The 21,140-nt window shown below is 39.4% G+C and overlaps 1 protein-coding gene across 2 annotated transcripts in view; it reads right to left on the bottom strand.

Annotated features, from left to right (window-relative positions):
• Window positions 1-6,861: 6,861 nt before the first annotated feature.
• Window positions 6,862-21,140, bottom strand: part of pdhx (pyruvate dehydrogenase complex component X) — a 74,792-nt gene continuing 60,513 nt past the window's right edge. For both annotated transcript variants that reach the window (XM_088611007.1, XM_088611006.1), the window contains 3 exons: window positions 20,663-20,821; window positions 12,588-12,652; window positions 6,862-8,393 (listed from right to left, as the gene is read on the bottom strand). In XM_088611007.1, coding sequence (XP_088467133.1) covers window positions 8,129-8,393; window positions 12,588-12,652; window positions 20,663-20,821 — 489 coding nt within the window. In that variant the 3' untranslated portion in view covers window positions 6,862-8,128. The remainder of the gene's footprint in view (window positions 8,394-12,587; window positions 12,653-20,662; window positions 20,822-21,140) is intronic.

Genomic DNA, 21,140 nt, shown 5'->3' with positions numbered 1-21,140 from the left:
TCATGCGCTTTAGTGCATGAATGGCACCTAATACTGTATTTCAGTAAGCTAGAACTATTACAGCACACATACAAATTGCTTCAAAAGGGCTGGCTTTACCTAATAATAATAATAATAAAGAATTTCATTATTCAGGTTGGGGGGATACATTTTTAGTCAGCTCCATGGATTGTGTTTTTGTTTAGAGTCTGTCTCGTTCTCCTCTTGGCACGTAGCCCAGTGCAAAACTGTACCCTTATCCCAAGTGAGGTAGGTCAGAGTGAAAAAGCCCATTCAGAAATCCTGTGCAAAGTGAGGTTGGAGTATGCATGCAAGCAGTTGCTATCACAGAATAAATGGAACATAGCTCTTGCTAAGCTCATGCAAAAAATGTTTCACTTTGAAACGGATGATTTCAGAACAATGGTTAAGAGCGATCTATAAAATCGGCTCCTCCTAAGCTCTGTAGGACAAACGGTACATTTAAAACTCTTTTTAACATGTTTGCATATTTGTTTGATGGGTCAATAAGACTTAACATGCCCTAGTACAAAATAGAAATAAACAATTAATAAAACTACAAGGAAAGATTTTCCTTCTTCATGGAATGTGTGATATCACTTGAGTTGCAGCCTTCAGCATGCCAGAACGCATCTCATCTGCAAAGTGCGCAAAAAAAGGAAAGAGGAAAGAGGACCAGAAGCTCCGTACTGTTCCTCTTTCTGACAGTGGACTTTGTACATCGCTCTCTGGGTAATATATAGGCTGAATCAGTGTGGGTAACTTTCTACAGTACTGTATGACAGTGAAGGAAATGTGATCCTCCCCACCCTTCTTTACTTCCTGCACCTCCTTTAGAAAAAGACACTGTGTTGACCTTTGTTTCTCTTTTCTTTCAACAGAAGCCCAGCATGAATGTTTTGAAACACTTTAAAACATGCAGCTTGCACATGAAACTTTAGTACGACAAAAAATAGTTCAGATGTTAAATTCTCATATTTCTCCTTTTGGGTTTTGCATTCACCCATTACTATGAGAAAGTACATAGTTAAATATAAATAAAGGATCACACTTTTTAATAACATTGATTACTCATTGAATGCCTGTTTTATCCAAAAAGACTAAGAAAGTCTAGACTGAGCTATGCATGACAATTAATGCTTCAAGGTAACTTATGATAAGACTTTAGACTTGACATTTAATTGAAAGAACAGGGTACAAAGTGTGAGAATCAAATCTTTATGCAAGTACCTTTGGGTAACAACCCTACTTCTGGAGACCACACAGCACTCTAAGCTTCAGCCTAAAACCTAACCGAATTCCAACTGTAAACCTACAACTTTTTTGCATGTATTTTTTTTGTTTGGTTTTATTTGAAAAATTAAGAAAAAGTTTGTTAAAATGTGGTGATGGAAAGTCAATGTAATACAATGTAATGCGGACACCAGGCAGATTAAAATACCAAAATGAGCAAAAAGTATAACCATCCCTCTTGCACCATAACACTTAAAAGATTGTTAAGAGCATCAGCATTCTTCATGGGTGTCTATGTCAGGCCCTGCATGGCACACAACACCAAGTTACCAGAAGACGCTAGCTTCTGCTTTTGTTTCATTCAGCTCTTAGTGTACTGTTACAGACAATTCAAGGCTACTCTTAAACACTTCCCAAGGATTGCGAAAGCTTGACCTTTCCACGTTTATTCTTAAATCCTCTAGACTCTTATCGTACTGGTATTTGTAGGTATATCAGACTTCTTTTAAAATGTTCACATTCTTAAAATTAATCTTATTTTTCTAAACCAATAGGTGCCACTTAAAACACAAAGGACTTTATTAAAACATTTGTGATTGTAAGATAACATCCTGTATCCTTTTTTCTTTCATTTTCAATTTCTACATTTTTCCAATAACACTGTATTATTCAGATAGTGTTCTGACCATGTAGGAAAAAAAATCGTTCATACTTCTTTCAGATTGTATAAATTGTTAATTTTCAAAATTACATTAGGGAAATTCTGTCAGCTTTCAGTTAGCAAACCATTTCTGTATTGCAATTCCCGAAAATGAAATGTCAGTTGCCTGCCCAGGGGCCAGAATGGAATGATGAAATTAGTTCTGCTTTGTTGCATACTACTTAACTTGTGATTTAATTTTTAAACTAACAGGATTTTGTGCCATGTTATTTATTCAAAGGCAGACTGTGTTACAGGCATTTAATCTGTAGCAAATTACTATAAATATTATCTATAAAAATATTTTTTTCTTAGAATCATTAATAAAGAGAATTATGCAAATGTAATTGCTGTTTTTTTGTGCTCATAATGACGGTCATGTGCTCTATGGCACACACAAGACTATAGTTTTCTAGGAACTTTGTGATCCCATTCCTTTGGATGCTGGAAAGGGCATCTAGGTTGTGCATGAAACTTGTATTTCAGTGGATCAGAGAACACATTGAAATCCCAGTCTTTCACTCTAAATGAAGTATCCCATTAATAAACTTGTGTATAAAAACCCATGGTGAATGCCTCCTCAGATTGTAGTCGAGGAGCTCACTTGAATCAGTCTTCTTTTGTGCAGTACGAAGAGCATCAATATGTCACGACTGAAAATATGTAATTGTTTCTGATGCCAAGAACCATATCTCAGAATGAGTAACATTCCTCCTTGCAATCTTTATCTCACTTTCATCCATAATATCCTCATTGTGCATAAATGTAGATATTTCCCAATGACTTTGCCAAAGTTCCTACTACTCTCCAGATGTTCCAGGATATTTAATTATCAGCAGAACACAAGAGAGGTATATTCTGCTTTCTGGTACTGTACATGTCTAGCCATCAGAAGCAACCTTTAAAAAATCCAGCTCATCCACTTTAGCATCGTTTGTTATTAATACTAAATATTTTCAAGAGAATATTAGCCTGAGGAGTTATCTACTGTTCCTTGTAGCTACAGACTGTTGATAGATCCAGATAAACAGAATTATAAATCTATAAAATGAAATATTAACAATAAATCAAACTACAGAAAGCAGGTGTCATTTGTTACTGATCTGGGTAGAGCAATTGTTTCCTCCTTTAATATCTGCTTATCTGTGTATAATCTGCTTGCCTTTCTATACAAAAATAAGACTCAGTGCTGAAAGGATACAGTCTCTCATACTGTATGTGCAATGATATTCTTTCAAAGGGAGCAGGAATGACTGTCACAATGTGGACCACCTGAGATAATTACATATGTGTAGTCCTTAAACTCGGAGACTGTTCTATCAGCCCATTTAGCCCCCCAAACTCCCTTAATTCCTTTCATGTGTTTTATTTTGCTAAGAGACAAAAAAAAGAAACCGCTTAAAAGGCAAACATTCCCCATGACTGCAAAGTTCAAAGGCAGTGCCTTGTAACTGAGGGATGATTATTTCATTTTTCTTTTACAGCACCTTCCAGTCCTTCTGTTACTAGGCGACGGCGGAAGGCTGGCTGGTGGAAGCAGAGGACAGAACACTGAAGCTCTGTCGCCGCAGCTGCATGTGGCCAAAAAGCTGTCTCTCCACCATCGAATATATACTTCCTTTCTTTGGAAGCAAAACAACGACCTGAAAGGAAGTACGCAGTGTTCCTGTTACAGATGCAGGAGACTCTGCTGAGAGCTTGCATGGCACTCGCACGTCAGCTAGCACAGGCTGAATGCAAAATGACTTGGGTGCAGGATGTACAGAGTCACCTGCAAGGCCAGCTAGCGAGAGCTGAATTTCGTTTTGTCTCTTGACGTACAGTGTTTCTCTGTGCACTGCAATCAACCCACAGAAGAAGCACTTCTGGGTTAGCAGTTGAAGACTTACCCTAGGAATGCCCTTACAGTAGACTAGTGTGGAGATTATTGGTGGTATTTCTGCACTTACAATATATGATTTATGTTTTATTTTTACATTATATTCCACTCTGTTTGACATTTATAGTATAGTATAGTAGTAACAAAAATACCTGTGATTTGCAAATTTATTTTAGCATTTCCAAATCACATAGAACCATTTTACCTGGCAACTCACTGTATCACGCTACTATAAATATTATAAATACTTAATCTTTGTAATTGTAAGACACTTGAGGACAGTTCGCTCATGAAAATCAGGTGCATGGAGAGGAAAATTAATGTTACCATCATTTGCACACAACCGTATTGACTTAGCAGTGGGTAATAGAAGTTGCATTGTAATGAATGCAAATATTAAGTCTAAACTGGTTGATTAAGCTCATAGAAGAATCTTTCAGAAAAGCAAATAGAGAGAGACAATCATATCAAAAGAATAAGAAAGATGTAAAACTGAAATGGTGTATGTAAAGCGTATCTAGCCAGACAGGTCAAAGAGAAACTATCTCCAAACTGTCAGCCTCTGCTACACCCACCTGTCACTCAGAGCTGGTTGCCATGGACACCAAATGACAGGAGACCTGGATCACCTGGAGGCAGTTATCATCTCTCCCACGAGCAGGCTGCTTGGACTCTCCCCAGGGCTATGATATAGTTTGGACTTTGAAGCTCCCTGGTTGAAAGCTTGTTCCCTTTGTGTCGACTCCTGTGTATGGCCCAGATCACCTGACCTAGCCTAATGTTCTGCAGCACTACAACGTCTCGCCTGTTTTGGATTTACCCTTTCAGACCTTTCCCCGGTGCTTTCACTAGTTTTCACCTCAGTGGCATGCCCGCAGCTCTGCGACCGCCATGCAGCTGCCTGGCTGCGTATCTGCTCGCCTATGATCTATGCTTTTCACCTTTGCATTGCTACACCACTATCCCATCTGCGGCTCGGTGCCCCTGTCCGTACACAGCACCGCACTGCGGCCTCTGTCCGCATCCGAGCAGCGGGGTTGTTTCACAAATACTTACAATTTGCCTTACGTCTGTGCCTTGTATTAAAATTGTTCCCCTCAACAGTTCACTGCTTCAGGTTGTTCTGGAAGGAGTCAATCAGAGAGCACATTATTTGACTTTAGCACCAAGGACTCTGTTAAACCAACATTTCATACCACAGGTTAGTTCCAAACCATTGACTTGTACTGGGCACGTCACATCCTCCTACACGTAAAGTGTTTAGGAATACTTTGGGATTAAAAGTGCAGTATAAATGCAAGGAATTATCATTATGAATACTACTTAAATCAAAAGGAGACACATTCTATAAACATACAATTAGTGTCAGGAACCACATCACGAATGTGTCTGCAAATGCAACATGCCACCCTATTTGCCTACATGTTAAACCTATTTCACATTTCCTGTGATACACTTCAGTTTCATATAAAGTCCCATATAAATACATTGTTGTCTTGTACAGTAAAGCTGGGGCCCTGGGTTCAATTGCCGGGGTGCCATTGCTTGGATTTGTTATGTTCTCCCTGTGTTCACATGGATTTTCTCCAGGTGCTCCAGGTTTCTCTCACAGACCAAAAAAATACTGTTATGTTAACTGGCTTCTGGGAAAATTGGCCCTAGTATGTGTTTATATCTGTGTGTGCCCTGCAATTGACTACTGTCCTGTCCCGAGTGTATCCTGTCTTGTACCTGCTGCTTGTCAGGTGAGGCTCTGTGGCCCTATATTGGATACAGTAGACAGAAATGGATGGATGCAGTCACGTAGTGGTTGGCCATAATTCCCATCTTTGCACATTTGGCAATTTTGCATAGGAGCAAATGGCATCGGGTAAGTTCTAGGTTTGCAAGCAGCTGACAGTCACAGTTTTGATTTAATTAGGGCTCTTATTGAAGTAATTGAAGGATGACATCAATTATGTAGTACAAGACAAATGGTATTTTTAAAAAATAAAACAAAGAATGCAGAAGGAAAATTAAGGGCCCATTTAGCCTTATTAAAGCCAAGAATGAGGTTAATACTGTATCTCAGCAGGAAAAACGCAAGCAGGCCAAGGGAACACCAGAGGATGAGAAGAGCAAACCTGAACGTGCTGTTTTCTGCCACATGGCACTCACATACCCTGCTTGTTCAGTAAGATGGAGGATTTCAGTTTTGAATCAAGTTTCTTTTTTGTGATGGGCCTCAACCAGACAGCTGTTCTGTGATTTTACATCTGCATGGAGAGCTGTCTATCTGCAGGCATACATGTGTTTGTAGGTGGAAAGATTTCAAATTGGAATTTTAACAATTATTTTCATGCATTTCTTGGCTTCTGATTCTCATTAAGGTACGAGATGATGAGCCTACTGGCTGAGCCTATTAAAGTCTGGAGTATGAATTATATCTTTTGTTCAGGAACCCAAAGCCTATTAATACACATTTGAAGCGCCGTACAGTTTTTTTCATATTAGCCATGAAAAAAGGACAAAAAAGACTGGAAAGATTTATGGATTGGATAATGTGTTTTGAATAAAAAAAATATAAATGTTGTATTGTAATCATAATAACATTGTACGGAGCAAAGTCATATTCTTCATAAATAATTAACTGAATTCCAGAATTAAAATAGAGGGCCACATTTATTCACATCTCTGAGTATTTCTTTAAATAAAATCCAACAAAAACAATACAACAATATTGTGCTTTTTGGAAGTGCAACAGAAACCTCTGAAATTATACTGAGCTCACCAAATGTTCTGAGTGTCCCTGAGGTAACACACAAAAGTAATCCAGTAGTAGCACATTTCATCATTTAGGACAAAGCATTTGACCATTGTTAAGGTTTAACACTTCTTTGAAGACTGCAGGCAAACGATCATGTTTGATTCTTACTTCTGGCAGGAATAATATTGGAAAAAATACATATTTTCACCTCGTGCAATTAATTTAAGGTTTCATGGTACTAGCACAACAAAAGCTATCTTTGAAGTGATGTAATGCAGCTGGAAAGAAGGAAAAACACACATATTTGCCATGTTACGTCATGGATATTCGTTTACTCATTTTAAATATTACAGACATAAGAAATTACAAACCACCGTGCAGACCGGAATCTTGCATTTATGAAAGTTCTAATGGTTCCTTATTTTGTCCGCGTGAGGTTTTCATGGACAGAATCCCCAGGTAGAGGTCACAGAGGTGCAACATCCTTAGGGCTCTCTAACAGGATTACAAAATGCAGTCAGAAAGAGTTACAGCTAATTATTTAAGGGACTATGAACAAAAAGTGGGCTTAAACAATATTCTTCTGCCGGGGAACAAAAGTGTCATCTTAGGTGTATGTGTATGCACCTGCTCATTTTACTATATTAATTAAAATTTACTACATACAGTATATGTTTGTTTTCATGTTTATTTTTATACCTCATATGAAAATTTCCAAATTCTGCATTCCAGTGCAAAATGAAATTTTCAAGTCTTTATAAATATGTAAATGCTTCTACACTGAAGTGCGTAGCTGCTGAGCTACAGTGAAGATATGCATTGGTGAAGAAAGGTGCTTCTGAAAACCTGTAATAAGCCAGACACGATTATTAATAAATATGATAATAAATAAGGCTATTTTTCTGAACAGACTGTAAGCTTTGTATAGTGTGATGCCCAACCAAGCCTGTTCCCAGAATGGAAAGGCACAAGACTTCCAGATCTGGTCTGTATTCCAACTAAAGTCCCAGTTGCTTAACTGTACCCATTATTGCCTTCAGGTCGAGAACATGATCTTTACCTAAAGACTGAAACATCTATAAAAGCCAGAAGTATTGAGGCTCTCAGGAACCTGGGTTGAAGACCATTGAAGAAATGGTCAAGATGCAACATCCCATTGGGGAAGCTCAGTGGAGCTTAATTATTATTTTTTTAAGGGAAAGAAAAGGAAGACTTTCCTAATTTCAATGAATAACAGCACCCCCCAATGAGTAAAACCCCCCGGATCTGAGATCTCTATTCTTGATCCATACAGCTTAGATATAAAAGTTCAATGTGTTAGGAGAGGATTAAGAGATGGTAAATTCCTCCTCTATCTCTGTCACTCCTCTTTCACAAGGGGAATATTACTATGGAACTGCTGTGGAATCCAAACAGAGAATCGTGAACTGCATAAAACAAACTGGGGGGGAAAAAACTAAATAAATTTGACTTCTCCAACTCAACAGAACTGCCCATCAAACCCCTGTTGCGCTGGGTTTTGCAAGACTGTTAGTGCCCCTTGCCCGCAGCATGGCATCGGAGTGCCAATTCACACCAGTGCCATGCGCTGTGGCCGCTCCAGGTTGGCACGGAACTTGTCCAGGAACTGGGAGGCCAGCTGGTCATCCACGAGCCGCCCGTCACTGGACAGGGTGACGGTCAAGAGCTGCCGCTGCTGGACTGTAGCCCCACCCTCTGGATCCAGGCAGGGGAAGAGCTCGGCCTGTGAGCGCCCCACTGCCAGAATGCAGGCCTGAGGAGGATTAATCACTGCGCTGAAGCCACTGATGCCAAACATACCAAGGTTGGAGATGCTACATGATGGAGAAAACAAGGAAGCAGAAAGCAGACAGGTTACAATAAATTAAAGTTCAAACAGTTCAAGTAAGCAGCTGTGTCAGCATGTGTAGGCTGCAAAGGAACAAGTTAAAGGTTTATTCCTGCTGAAAAGAGAAGAAAAGAAACACGATGTTTCCACAGCCGAAACGCTGTATTTCCTTCCTTCTCTTTTCAGCAAAGTTCAAACAGCGCAAATCCAGTTCAGATCATAACCTTGTACTGCGTATTGAGGGTGTGAGCCACTGGGAAGGGCAGATATGGGAAAAAATATGGACTTCCCGGAGCTGAACAATTTCAGTGATATCCGTCTCCCAGATAAGCTTTTGTTGCAATCTACCACCACAAAATCACACGGAACAACATAATTAAGTACTTTCAAGAAGCAGAATTTTGGTTTGAAATCTAAAATGAGTGCCCTAGAGGGTCCACAGACAGGATGGATCAGAACCAGTTACATTCAGCATTGCTATCTTCTGTGAGGATGGAAGCTGAAGTGTGAATTGTTTGGGAAATCAGTGTCACATGACTGTTCTTAAAAATGTCTAGTCCAGAGTTTAATCTGAGTGTTCTGGTTTCCTCCCAGTCTGAATTGTCCCTTTGTATTTCTGTGTGTGTGCCCTGCGGAGGGCTGATGCCCTGTCCAGACTGTAGTCCCACTTTACCCCTGTGCTTGTGGATTAGGATCAGAGCTACCAGGAAATAAGCAAAGTGTCTGGTAAGAAATGGGTAGATGGATGTTTACACAATGGATAAAAATACACTATATCTCAAATTCAAGCAATAGTGATAACAGCTGCTTTTGTTGCTGGACTGAAGTTTTGCAAAGGTCTGTAAAAAGCAGTCAGTTCCTTCATAAACAATTTGTAATTCTGATGTGCTGCCTTTATTATTATCAGCTTCTATTAACGTCTATATATTCTGCACAAAAGAGAAGTACAAGCTATAGTCTATTTATTAGTCTTCCATACTATGATAGGAAAGGCGTTTTAAATAACTCAGAACTAGAAATATAATATGTTGTGTAAGAATAATCATCATTATTGTTAAATAAAATCAATTTAGTTCTGTGCACACAGAAGGACCGTGCCTTTTTGACAGTATAGTATCCCTTGGCAAAGTGGGAGTTATGCAGGATTCATATTTCAGGAGAACATCTTCTATTTACATAAGCAGCAGCAACCCCCCCTAAAGGACTGCAATGCTGAAGAGCAGACTGCAAAATAATAGCTGCCTATTTTCTGCAAAACAAAGAGTTCAGTCACGTCGGCAGTACAGCACTTACCCACTAAATTAGTTTTTTTTTCCACTTTGAAAACTACCTGAGGTCAAAGTAATAGCGTATTGTTTAAGATCTTCATATCGGAAGAGAGGTCTGCACTTGCTGTCTGTAATGCATGATCAGGCCTTTTGCTTGTTTTTCCTGTTTAGGAAGACCAAGATAAGCACCCAGATACCTGGCCGACACAACCCTGGCAATCCAGGCATCACATAGAGTACATGCATTTGCAGTGAAATGACAGTGATTTTACATAAATTACTGTATAGTCACCCAAAAACGTATTTTATAAATATTTCCTTCTAAAGTCATGGTGTGTCTTAATCACAAGCAAATACAGTGTATATAAATACAGCAGTGTCTCCACATTTGGGAGAGTTTGTTGCAGAGAATCATCATGAATAGCAAAAGAGATGGAAGGAAAAGACAAAGATTACAAAATTCTCTTTATGCCATTGACACTAATCCAATGACATACATTTGCAAGATAAAGAATTAGAAAATTAAACAAAATAGATACAGAAATTTTAGAAATTTTCCTGTGGTTTAGTAATCAGCACTGTACATTTTTGTATAGTGCTTTTAATAGCAAGGCCTGATGTGCTCTATTTGGGTTTTCTGCTCTGAGAAGATAAGCAAACCCCAAATTCCTGTGATTTTCGCAGTAAGAAGTCAGTGAGTCTCTGGAATCATGCTCCGCCAGCAGAACAGGTAGCTGCTTGCAGGACTTCCTTCAATGCCGATCAGAATGAGATATGCAAATATGAATATCAGCTGTTAGGCAGATAGCAAGGCTGGCACCTTGTTTCCCTTTGTGATTACATTAAAGGCTTCCATTAAAGGGTAAACAACTAACAAGGAAGGTTTAGGCATCCCTTTGATGGAGATATTTTCTGTGGATTGGAATGGATGGCTTTAATCTCCTCGACCCCCTCTACCCAGTCCACACACCAAGCAACAACAAAGCACTCATCAGAAGAGTTTAGCGAGCTGACGTGATGTTGGAAACTAACAGGAAAGAGAGCGAAAGGGTCACATGGAAAACTACTCATGGAATTCTTCCAGGGTCCTCCGTGTGGCTGCACAGTCGATGTGCACAGGGCCTCGTTTTAGCTGTATGTTTCACAAATGAGGGGCTGGTGGCAACAGCTCAAAGAAGTTACCACCAAACTCGCTGAAGAATTCTTTCATAAGAAATCAATAATAAATTGCATACAGACGTCATTGAACAACTCCATGTTTCCTAAAGTCCTGCATACCTGAGAATACTGGCGTAATAAAGCAAGTTGTTCCATTTGATTGAAAATGAGAGTCTTAGCATGAAACTTCTTCAGTGAAATAATTAACCTACAAAACATCATCTGCTATCTGCTACATTAGGGTGGGACCTGTGAAGCAGATTATAACTGGTGTGGTTAGGGCGTTAAACCACCTGAGCAACAGAATAGAATAACTGAAGTGAACACTGATGTGTAACTCTTCATTTTTGAGCCATTCCCATCACATAGAAGATTGGCTTTTAAAATAAAAAAGTACGTTCAATACCTCCAGATGTTTCAGGAAGAAGGATTCCAATGGCAAAAGGAATGTATATACTATCAAAGGTCATGTGTTTGTGCCCTTGGTATAGTCCTTGCCCTTGGGCAAGTTCGTAGCCTCCATTACTCCAGTCCCACCTGTATAGAAGGGTACCAGCTTTCTCTGGGAGCTACCCTACAATGAACTGGCATCTTGTCAAAGAAGAGAGTCTTGTGCTTGTGGTCCACTTCACATCACAGAAACTGGAAATAGCTCTGGACATGAGACTCTAGGCTCCAGTATGGACTGTGTGTGTTGACCTGCTGAGTCCCTGAACATATTATGACATGGAATTGATGAAAATGACTTTTTTTTCCCTTTGTCATTTTTACACAGATGAAAATGCAGACTGCAGAATTTTATTGTAATTTAGGATTGAAAAGCCCCTCCCATACAATGGGTGATATTTTTCTGAGGAAAACACTAATTGTATTTTATATGCTTTTTTCAACAATTCTGAAATGAAGCAACCATGGTTACTGTACAATGGAAGGACAATTCTCTTTTGTGCTAAAGAGGCAAACACAGCTGCTGTGAGGAATAATAAGCATGTGTAATCTATTGTTGCTTCACTGAAGAAGCAACCACAGTATTTTCAGCAGTAATAGATACGTCAAACATAAAAAGAGAAGCCTTACTTTAAGGAAACAATTTTTAATATAAATTTGTTCTGTCCCTCTGGGTCATTAATTTTAATGAGTACAATTTTGGCTTGAATGCACACAGCATCTTGATAATTTACAACCACCCTTCCGCATACCCTGGGATTGAGAGCTCATCATAAAAACAGTAACAGCAACTACATGAAAAGAAAGTCTAGGGGCTCCTCAGTTGCTCCTGCAGTGAAGAGACTTGAGTTGTTTGGCCCAGATGTCGTTGGCTGAGCCTGATTTATGCCACCAGCTAACTGTATGCATGTTTCACTTGCAGGGAAACTGAGCCCCTCTGGGTGGGCCAACGGGCTCCTATGCTTTTCTGGATGACTCCCCTGAAAGGCACTGTGGAGCTCACAGCCCGTCGGGAAGATCAATGTCTAAGACAGGTGAGTGTGTTTGGGGAAAAGTGAAAGTTACTTTTCTCCCTGTGCTGTACAGGGACTGCAACCATGAAGATGAATGTTTTACGGTGTTAAATCCCAAATGTGGGCCTAATACAAACACAACAATATACTTTTCATTCTGAACAGAAATAAATTATAGGTGATGTATAATTACATTTTTGGCCTTGCTCCTCTGCGTGACCCCATTACAGACTGTCACATGCAACTCTGATACTGGTATGAATGGGGATCTGCTGAAACAAACAGAAGGCTTACCTGAATGATCCACCCTGGTATTCTTCTGGAAGCAGTTTTCCATCTCGAGCCTTTTGGGCCAGAGCCTGAGGAAACCCGAACAACACCATTATGACTGTGGTGTTAGAGACAATGCAGTGATACAGACCAGAAATACACTCACTACAGCAGTACATAATGTTCACAAAAAATTAAAGTCAACCTATTATTAAACTATTATTAAGTGAACATTCTTTACAAAGTGCCCTTTCATGTGTGTGATTTTTAAGAACTTTGTATTTTAAACATAATTGACAGGTACATGTTGTACTTATTATACACATTCCCACACACATCTCAGAATAATGACTAAAACTTGGGCTAAATATTGCAATGTGTTTTTGCATTGTGGTTTTTTCTCAGCCTTGAGAAAATGGATGGTAGGAGGTCATGCTGTGTACCTATTTAGTTACAGAAAAAGTAATAATACATTTCAAAGAAGTCTATTCTGGATGACTTGGTTTGAGCTGAAGTCAGAGGTATTTTGCAAAAGCACCACAAACCCACAATATGAAAGAGATCTAAGAGCAAAGCCCAGGTCAAACCCCAAAAGGAATTCAAGGTTAAATAAGCACACAGCCACTTCCTCAAGCAACCAAACCTTTCAGTGAGCCTCACTGCACTGAAGAAAGAAAGCAAGAAATAAGAGTACATGTGAATGTTCATAGGTTACCCCTGAGATTATTTCCATTTCCAAGGGACTGACAAGATTGTAACAGCAGGTAAAAAACAGTACAAAAATAGATCACCACTGGTAGAGGTCAGCAGAAAACAGAAGAAAATCCAAAATAAGTGATAAGTGAATCAATTAAAAACGGTAGACAAAAGCCCAGCTCAGCACTATGTTGTATCATGATCTAGCAATCATCATCTTTCTGTTTTCTGTTCTATTGCAGGAATGTCTGATCTGCACATCGCAATGGTTCTGCTCAGAACATGCTACTTTTTCAGGTCTCTAATTTTCACAAAAAATATTTCATGCAAACCTTGACATCACAGTGGGTCAGGGGTGTTACAGTGACACAATGTAGAGCCTTCCAAGTGGCTCAATCGATTAAGGTGCTCACAGAACCACAATCGGAGCTCTATGACCATGTGTTTGAGCCTGGGACAAGCCACTTGCTGCCACATGCCGTTTTGATTTCATTGATAAAATGCAGTTTGTCATGTGCATAGAGATCTTACAAACGCCAATAATCTGTCCTCCCAGTTGTTTCCTTGCTTTTTCAGCGTATCAGTTATTTTTTACAGAAAGATCAACTCTTACTTTATACAGCACATAAAAGATTACATCCATCGTAGAATGAGAATAAACATTTAGATAGGAGAATACATAAGTTTGTTATGTAACTTCAAATACTGTTAACATTCAAATTAAATTAACAAGTCATACTATTTAACAGTTCTAAATATAGATTCAAAGGCAGGTTGAAAGGACAGAAATGAATGTTGAAAGCAGTCATCTCTGCTGATCTCAAGTGAGAACTTGTCACAAGAGATTTTGATACCGATACTGATTTTTAGTGTAGTTAACAAAATCCCCCCTTTTCCTTGGTCTTTCAGATTTATACATATAATTGCTAAGTAATTAGCTATGATATTTTTTTATGTATTTTAGACTTCTGGTCAGTTATTGGTATATCAGAAGACACACTGACATTATTCATCTATGGTAGAGTTTGAGGGTAGTGTGGAAAAGTAGTAGTTTGTTTGTACATTGTCTTGATGCACTGTTTGCACTTTGTCTTGTTTTTGACACTTGTTTTACAATCGAGAGACTTTCTGTAAGTAAGAATTCCATTGTACCAGTACCGGTTACATATGGCAATAAAGTTCACGTTCAAGTTCAAGTAGTTCGTACTCTGGATTCCAGACTGCAGGGTTTTTAAGTTTAGTGTTGGGGACTGCTCTAATGTTCCTTCACCACCGATAACACGTCTCTGCAATACTTAGTGACTCTGGTGATCCAGCGTAGCAGCAAAAGAACAAGTAAAGGTTCCTCTGCAGCCTACGCATGCTGATGCAGCTCTCTACTCGAACTACTTCAGTGTTGCCGTGGTTGCTCATGCCATCATTCTCTCTATATACTCTCAGAACATGCCTGGATACACGTCTGTTAAATTATCTTGTTTATTCATGATTGTTTTCTCATGACTTGACGTGGTGAGGCACATGCAGCAGTAACTCAGCCTCTGTGAGCTGGGGATGGCTACCACACTGCCTACCGGAAGCGCCAGGAGGCAGTCAGCGGACGAAAGTAATGCGAAGAGGCAGGCGGGGCCGGTCCCTCACAATGCCCTGGATCTGGACAGATTGAGGATGTCGTGCACGCCTTATCGTACGGTTTCCTGCCTGCAGCCACGCCGCCTGCTGTGCCCGCGACCCCCAGTCAGTGCCAACCGGGATTTTTTTAATAAACGCACACAGGCAGTGCCAGTCTGAATGGTCTAAATGACATTAAAAAAAACAGGTTTTGAGTCTTTCTTGTACAAAGGCGAGAGAAACACTTCAAATAAATCAGATCTATTCTATTGATCATGCAATCCATTTTCTTTTTTTTTTTGTCTATGTAACTTTATGTAACCCCGGTAAACAAGCTGATTAACAACTGCCAATTCCAAAGTGGGAGGTTAATAAAGTAACAGAGAGCTTCAGGTATTACAGGTGACTTCAGACTAGTGTGTCTCCGCAGTGTTTTAGACAGAGCTTACATTTCATGAATGCCTTCATAACCACAGTACAGAATGAAACTCTACAAAAAAAAGGAATATAAAAACACAAACAGTTTTTAATTTAGTTATTAAGAAGTTAGCCTTTTGCTCACTTACAGCTGTTTGCCATGAAGGATCTACGGATATACTGACCTAAAAGTATTGCCTTGTGTCCGAGTCTCGCTGTGCTTCATCAGCAGGGCCCTGAGCTGGTGTTTAGATTACAGGGCTTTCCTCCCATGGGAAAGTGCCAGGTAATCCAGACAGCCACAGCTCCTACAGACAGACGGGCACCGTCTTTGTTACAAAGTTCTCACAACTAACTGTGGACTGCAACAAGTAGATTGGTTAATTACTCCACAGACCATTGCATGTGAATTTAAATTGTTACATTGAAGTCTTTTAAGGTTCATCAGCTCTGTTAAATTAATAGTTTGATAAAATAAAAAAGGCACCTAATTTCTGCATGTTCATAAAGTATATGCACTGCTGTGTTATATTACATAGCTACTTTATTATCCACTACTGTGGACATATTATACACATATCTACACATTATTTATGCATTGACCTGCAATTACATGAAAAGAGAGTTTTGCAGTTGTGCATGAAAGGGAATTACTCTGGGACTTTGTCCCTTCGTGAGCAGCCCAGACTGACTACTGCCGTGATTTCAGAAAAAGACTCGTCAGAACCAGTCTATTGAATACATGAAATGGCTGGATGAGATCCTTCGGATCAATATAAACAAATACACTAGATGGCTGAATTGGCTTTGTCAGCTCTGCTATGCTCCTATAGTGTGAGCGGAAATTGGTGGAACGGTGAACCTTGCCCTTGTTGATCGTTGTTTAAATGATGACGGTCGCACAACTGTACTATATTTACTGTGGAACATACCCACCTCCTACCACCTATTCACTAAGATGTCTTGCACCCACCCAAGACTGAAAAATCTTTTTGACCAACAGGAGTCAAAATGACTACAAATTGGAACATAAAAAAGCACCAAGACCCACTGTGTATCCAGACAGGGAGCGGAGGGAACCACAGGCACTGTGAGCAGCTCACAGCATGTAAAGAGCCTCACACTCTCCTCCGTACATGAGAGAACCTGGACTAAGGCCTTATTCAGAAACCAAGCAAGATCACATCCAGCATAATCCAATGCACATAGCAATGCAACTGAATACTGCCACAAACCTGTACATTGCAAATCAGACACATTTACGCTTAAAACACAAGCCTGCTTTTTTGCCTGGTGTTTTAAAAAGACTTTGAGAAAACACGATTGCAATTCAAGCTGACTCATGTCCTTTAGACCACGGTAGAAAGATAAAAACCCAGCATGGTAATTCCCATGACTTTTTTTGTGGGAAAACATAATCTAGTCACACATCAGTGATTTAAGTTCTAAACTGGGATTTAAGTGTCCTTCCCAGATAGAACTTCTTAAAGTAGTTTCTTTTAACAGAAATCAGGCAATAACACAACAGCTGAGAAGAAACTAAATTCTGCCCAAAAGGTAGAAAACTGTCTCCCATCAACAAATGAAAAAAGTAATGAAAGCTTCCACGGCCATGAAGTGAAAGAAACTGTGTTTAAGCCTGCTTATGCGCAGGAGTGGCAGTGTGGTGTGGTGGAGAAGGGCTGCTCTGTAGCCGAGACCTGAGGGAGACTGTCCGACTAATCCCACCCTACACTTGGCGACCATTTTTACACTGTTATTTTACACTGTAAGCAGCGCTTTGTATGGGGTATTTTGCTGTTTGTAAGATGCCGTATTATGTGAGTAAATGTGATGGTGTGTCCATTAAATACAACCACTTAAGATGCTTCTTTTAAAAGCGAAGTGAAAAGTGTTGCACTGTAGCGCAAAGGCTGTGTGAATGGAAATGATTCAAGTCTGCAGCTCGGCTCTCTATGTGCAGCTCAATTCTCTCTGCTGCAGGGGACACGGTCATCAGAGAGATGGGAGTAAAACACAGGGAGCAGGAAAAGGAAGTCACTTCTTAAAGTCATTATAAATCAGTTAAAAGCTTTTCAATCCAGTCAGAATAAGGTGAGCATTGAAACACATCTGTTAACTCGCTCAATATCTGTGTTGCAGCTGTCACGGACAGTGGTGAGAAAGATATATGCGTTTCTTAAGTTTGTGTTGCAGAACGTCTGGGTCTGGCTTTTACTGAAGCTTATTTATTATTCTTAATTTATATTATGTTTAATTATTCTTATTAAACTCAGATCTAATTTATTACCTGTTTTTAAGACAATGATGACAACACGAGATGTTTAGGAACAGTTTAGGAACTAACAGCTGCCTTTAGATATAGATAATTTTGTTTATTGAATTGCTTACAATAGTTTAAATTTTAATTAACAGTGTTTAGTTAAGTAATTTATTGATTAATAATTATGGTTAAACTACAGGGAAAAGTTAACAGCCAACTCATTTTACTTTTGATGCTGCAGTACATTGGGTGTTGCTATGTACATTGTAAGCTGTTTAGCAAAAAAGCACTGGAAAGAAGTATATTTACTGCAGTATTTTGGAGTACAGAATGATTTTTCCCTAGCAGAACCTCCCAGGTATGCACAGCATACAATGTGCATATATAACCTTCAGGATATCTATGCATATATAAACTATAAAACAAACAAAATAAACTGTTAAAAATAAATACACAGAAAAGGAATTACTGCAGATGTCGGTAAACAGCTCACCTATTAAAAATGCCTAAACTAATTAAAATACAGCTGACGATTTATGTACTTGCAGTAAATGAGCATCAATTAGTTCCATTTGTTTGCAGTTACCTTGGGGAATGAACAAACATTTTTGCTGAAAGTAACACTCCTAATTACTGGATTTTAGTGACAGAAAGCAGAGCAGCAGAGCTCATGCAGTGGAACAAATATGTAGAAGTCATTGATGGTAAATGACTGCAGAGTACCTTCACAAACAGCTACAGGCTTTTCCCTGCCTCTTGCATCATCTTCTTTTGTTTACTGACTCAGTGTTTCTTCACAGTGACAAGCCCATCACTAAAACCCAATGCTCAGCCGTGCATCAAGAGGCCTGTTTGTTGAAAACTATAGTAGCATAGCAGTATAATATATACAATTATTGAAGCACACCACCTCCTTGTTTGGAGGTGTTAGATTACGTTGACTATGTCATGATACCCATACACAAAACTGTGTAACCACCTTCTTGCTCTATTAGGGTGCAACATTAATCTGCTACATTAAAATCAAAGACAAAATTGTATCCATCTACTGTATTTTCTAATTCTTTCGTCCAGTACAGAGTCACGGTTATAGCCAAAGCCTAACACGGAAAGCAACGGGGCAAGGCAGGATACACCCTGGATGGGACACCAGCCCACAGCAGGGCAGACAAAGATGTACACACTCACACCAGGAACACATTTCCAAGAACCTTATTAACCTAACGGCATGTCTTTGGACTGTGGGAGGAAACTGGAGCATCTGGAGGAAACCCACGCGCACATGGGGAACATACAAACTCAACCCAGGTCTGGAATTGAACCCAGGGCCCCAGCGCTCTGAGGCAGCAATGTGCTAACTTGCCTCCCACAAAATTATATTTCCTGAGTTTAGAAAGTAATACAGTACATTATTCTGAGTCCAATATAGGTATTTAAACAAACTGGATTTAATGTAAATACTGTACTTAATATATTCAAATTATACTGAAAGGCTAAGAATAAGAGTAAAAAATTCCTTACTACACTACATTTGCTTTTTGAACCATGTATATTAACGTAAAGTTCACAAAGAAAGAATAAAAGTTGTTGTAACAGTACAATACAATAGTCCCCTTCCATCATTGATGGTACTCTCTCAAAGTTTCTGCTCAAAGGAAGACTGAAGCAGCACTACATAGCTAAAACAGAGCAACTGTGCAGGAGCCTCCTCCAGTGTTATAGATCTAAGCAGTACAGAGCATGATATCAAGAGAGGAGGCCTTAATAAAGCCAGGAGGGATTAATAAAGACAGGAAATGATATCAGGAAAGGAAACAATATCAAGACAAGAGGCATTAATAAAGACAGGAGACAATATCTACTGAGATGCAAATAAAGACTATAAGGTGTAACTAGAAATTACTAAACAAAATTATGCAACTTTTTACTCCAATTAAGGTAAGGAATGCAATGCCCCTTTTAATTTTTTTTACTATGTGTAAACTATACAATTTAATTCTCTTGAATTTTGCTTCACGGTTTATCCATCTCATAGCTCATTCAACAAATTTCCCTCTGCAATTTCCCTCACGGAATCAATAAAGTATCTATCTATCTAATTTTAAAGACACAAGAAACACCTACGTTTTTAGACTAATTGGATACCAGATCACTCGGTTTTAAACTGCTCTTGTACATACACCTTTTGCTTTTACATGATTGTTCTGCACTAACCTTCTCTTTAACTGCCAAACATTCCTAATTCAGGGGATTGGTGAGCTGCATCCTTAGTCAACACAAATGCCTTTGGAGAGTGGGGGCAACTATACTACTGCTGCAAACCAACACCCATAGGTGCACATGTTCCAGCAAGACAATGCATGACCACACAATACTGGAACTACAATGGCGTGATCTCAAAATACACTTTTGACTGTGTGTCATGTTTCATACTCACAACATGACTCTGGATTTTTGTTTGCATTTTCTGTGGTCTTGTTTTATATCTATGTTTAAAATAGTCAAAAGTAAACGTTTTGTTATCAAGCCTCCAAATACTAGAAAAACAGGGTGTGGTTTAATCAAATATGCCGGCTAATGAAATGTTACTCCAGTATGTTACATGTAAACATGTAATATGTGTATATTTAACCTAAGATAAAACTTTAGAAGTGCTTTAAAATATTGTTTGCGTATTCACCACTCACATGCAGACCACATGAACCTGCTTGTAGAGAGGCAGGAGTGGAGAACTGTACCGCTATCATCTAATGATAATGATTTATCTTACATGTTCGTACACTATTCACTATTCTGGAGTCTAACCCAAAATTTACTTTTCAGTGACTCATCGACAATTCTGGTTTATGCAAAGCAATTTTGGAACCATTTTCTCTCCTTAGAATTCACCACAAACTTAAGAAGATCTGCTTTTGGTGCCGTTATACCAAATTGCCATTAGTGCAGGATAACCAGAGGTAAAGGCAAACATCACCAAATCCTTTCGATCCTTTAGACCTACATGTTGAATTTCTTCTGGGCATCAGTATATATGCTTACACACTCATCTGTAAAATATGCCGTCACAGACATCATCGTCATGTGCCTTTTCCATGTGGGTGAAAAATGTACCCACCTTCGCACTGGCTGCAATCTCCTGCAGACCCTTGTCAGCAGCGTCCCGGATGATGGGAGTGATGAGTCCCCGCTCCGTTGCCACGGCTATGGAAATGTGGATGGTGTCCAGAGCCTTTGGCCCTTCTGTACTCCATGTCACATTCACTTCTGGCATCTCCTGCAAAACAGTGAGCGATGAGAGGGGGGCGTGGAATCAGCATAATGCAGTCATCACCATGATTGAGCGGGGATGGTGCTGATGGAATGATGAATGATCACAATGTCGGATTTGTGTCAGACATCGTACTTCATTTCAGATCTGTACAAGCAGAATGACAGGGATATTGGTAACCCTTGGACATCTTCTCCCATCTCAGCCACTGAGCTCCATAACTCTTTTAAAGTCGCCACTGGCCTCATGGCGGCATGCATCCCAGACCTGTTTTGTTTCCTCCAGATGTGGCTGTATAGTTTGGAGGTACAGCCTGATATAGGCA

This window comes from Lepisosteus platostomus, chromosome 18 (genome assembly GCF_059453375.1).
Source record: "Lepisosteus platostomus isolate fLepPlt1 chromosome 18, fLepPlt1.hap1, whole genome shotgun sequence".
Lineage (NCBI taxonomy): Eukaryota > Metazoa > Chordata > Actinopteri > Semionotiformes > Lepisosteidae > Lepisosteus > Lepisosteus platostomus.
Note: the sequence above shows the minus strand (reverse complement) of the source record. Positions and strands in the feature narration are given on the sequence as shown.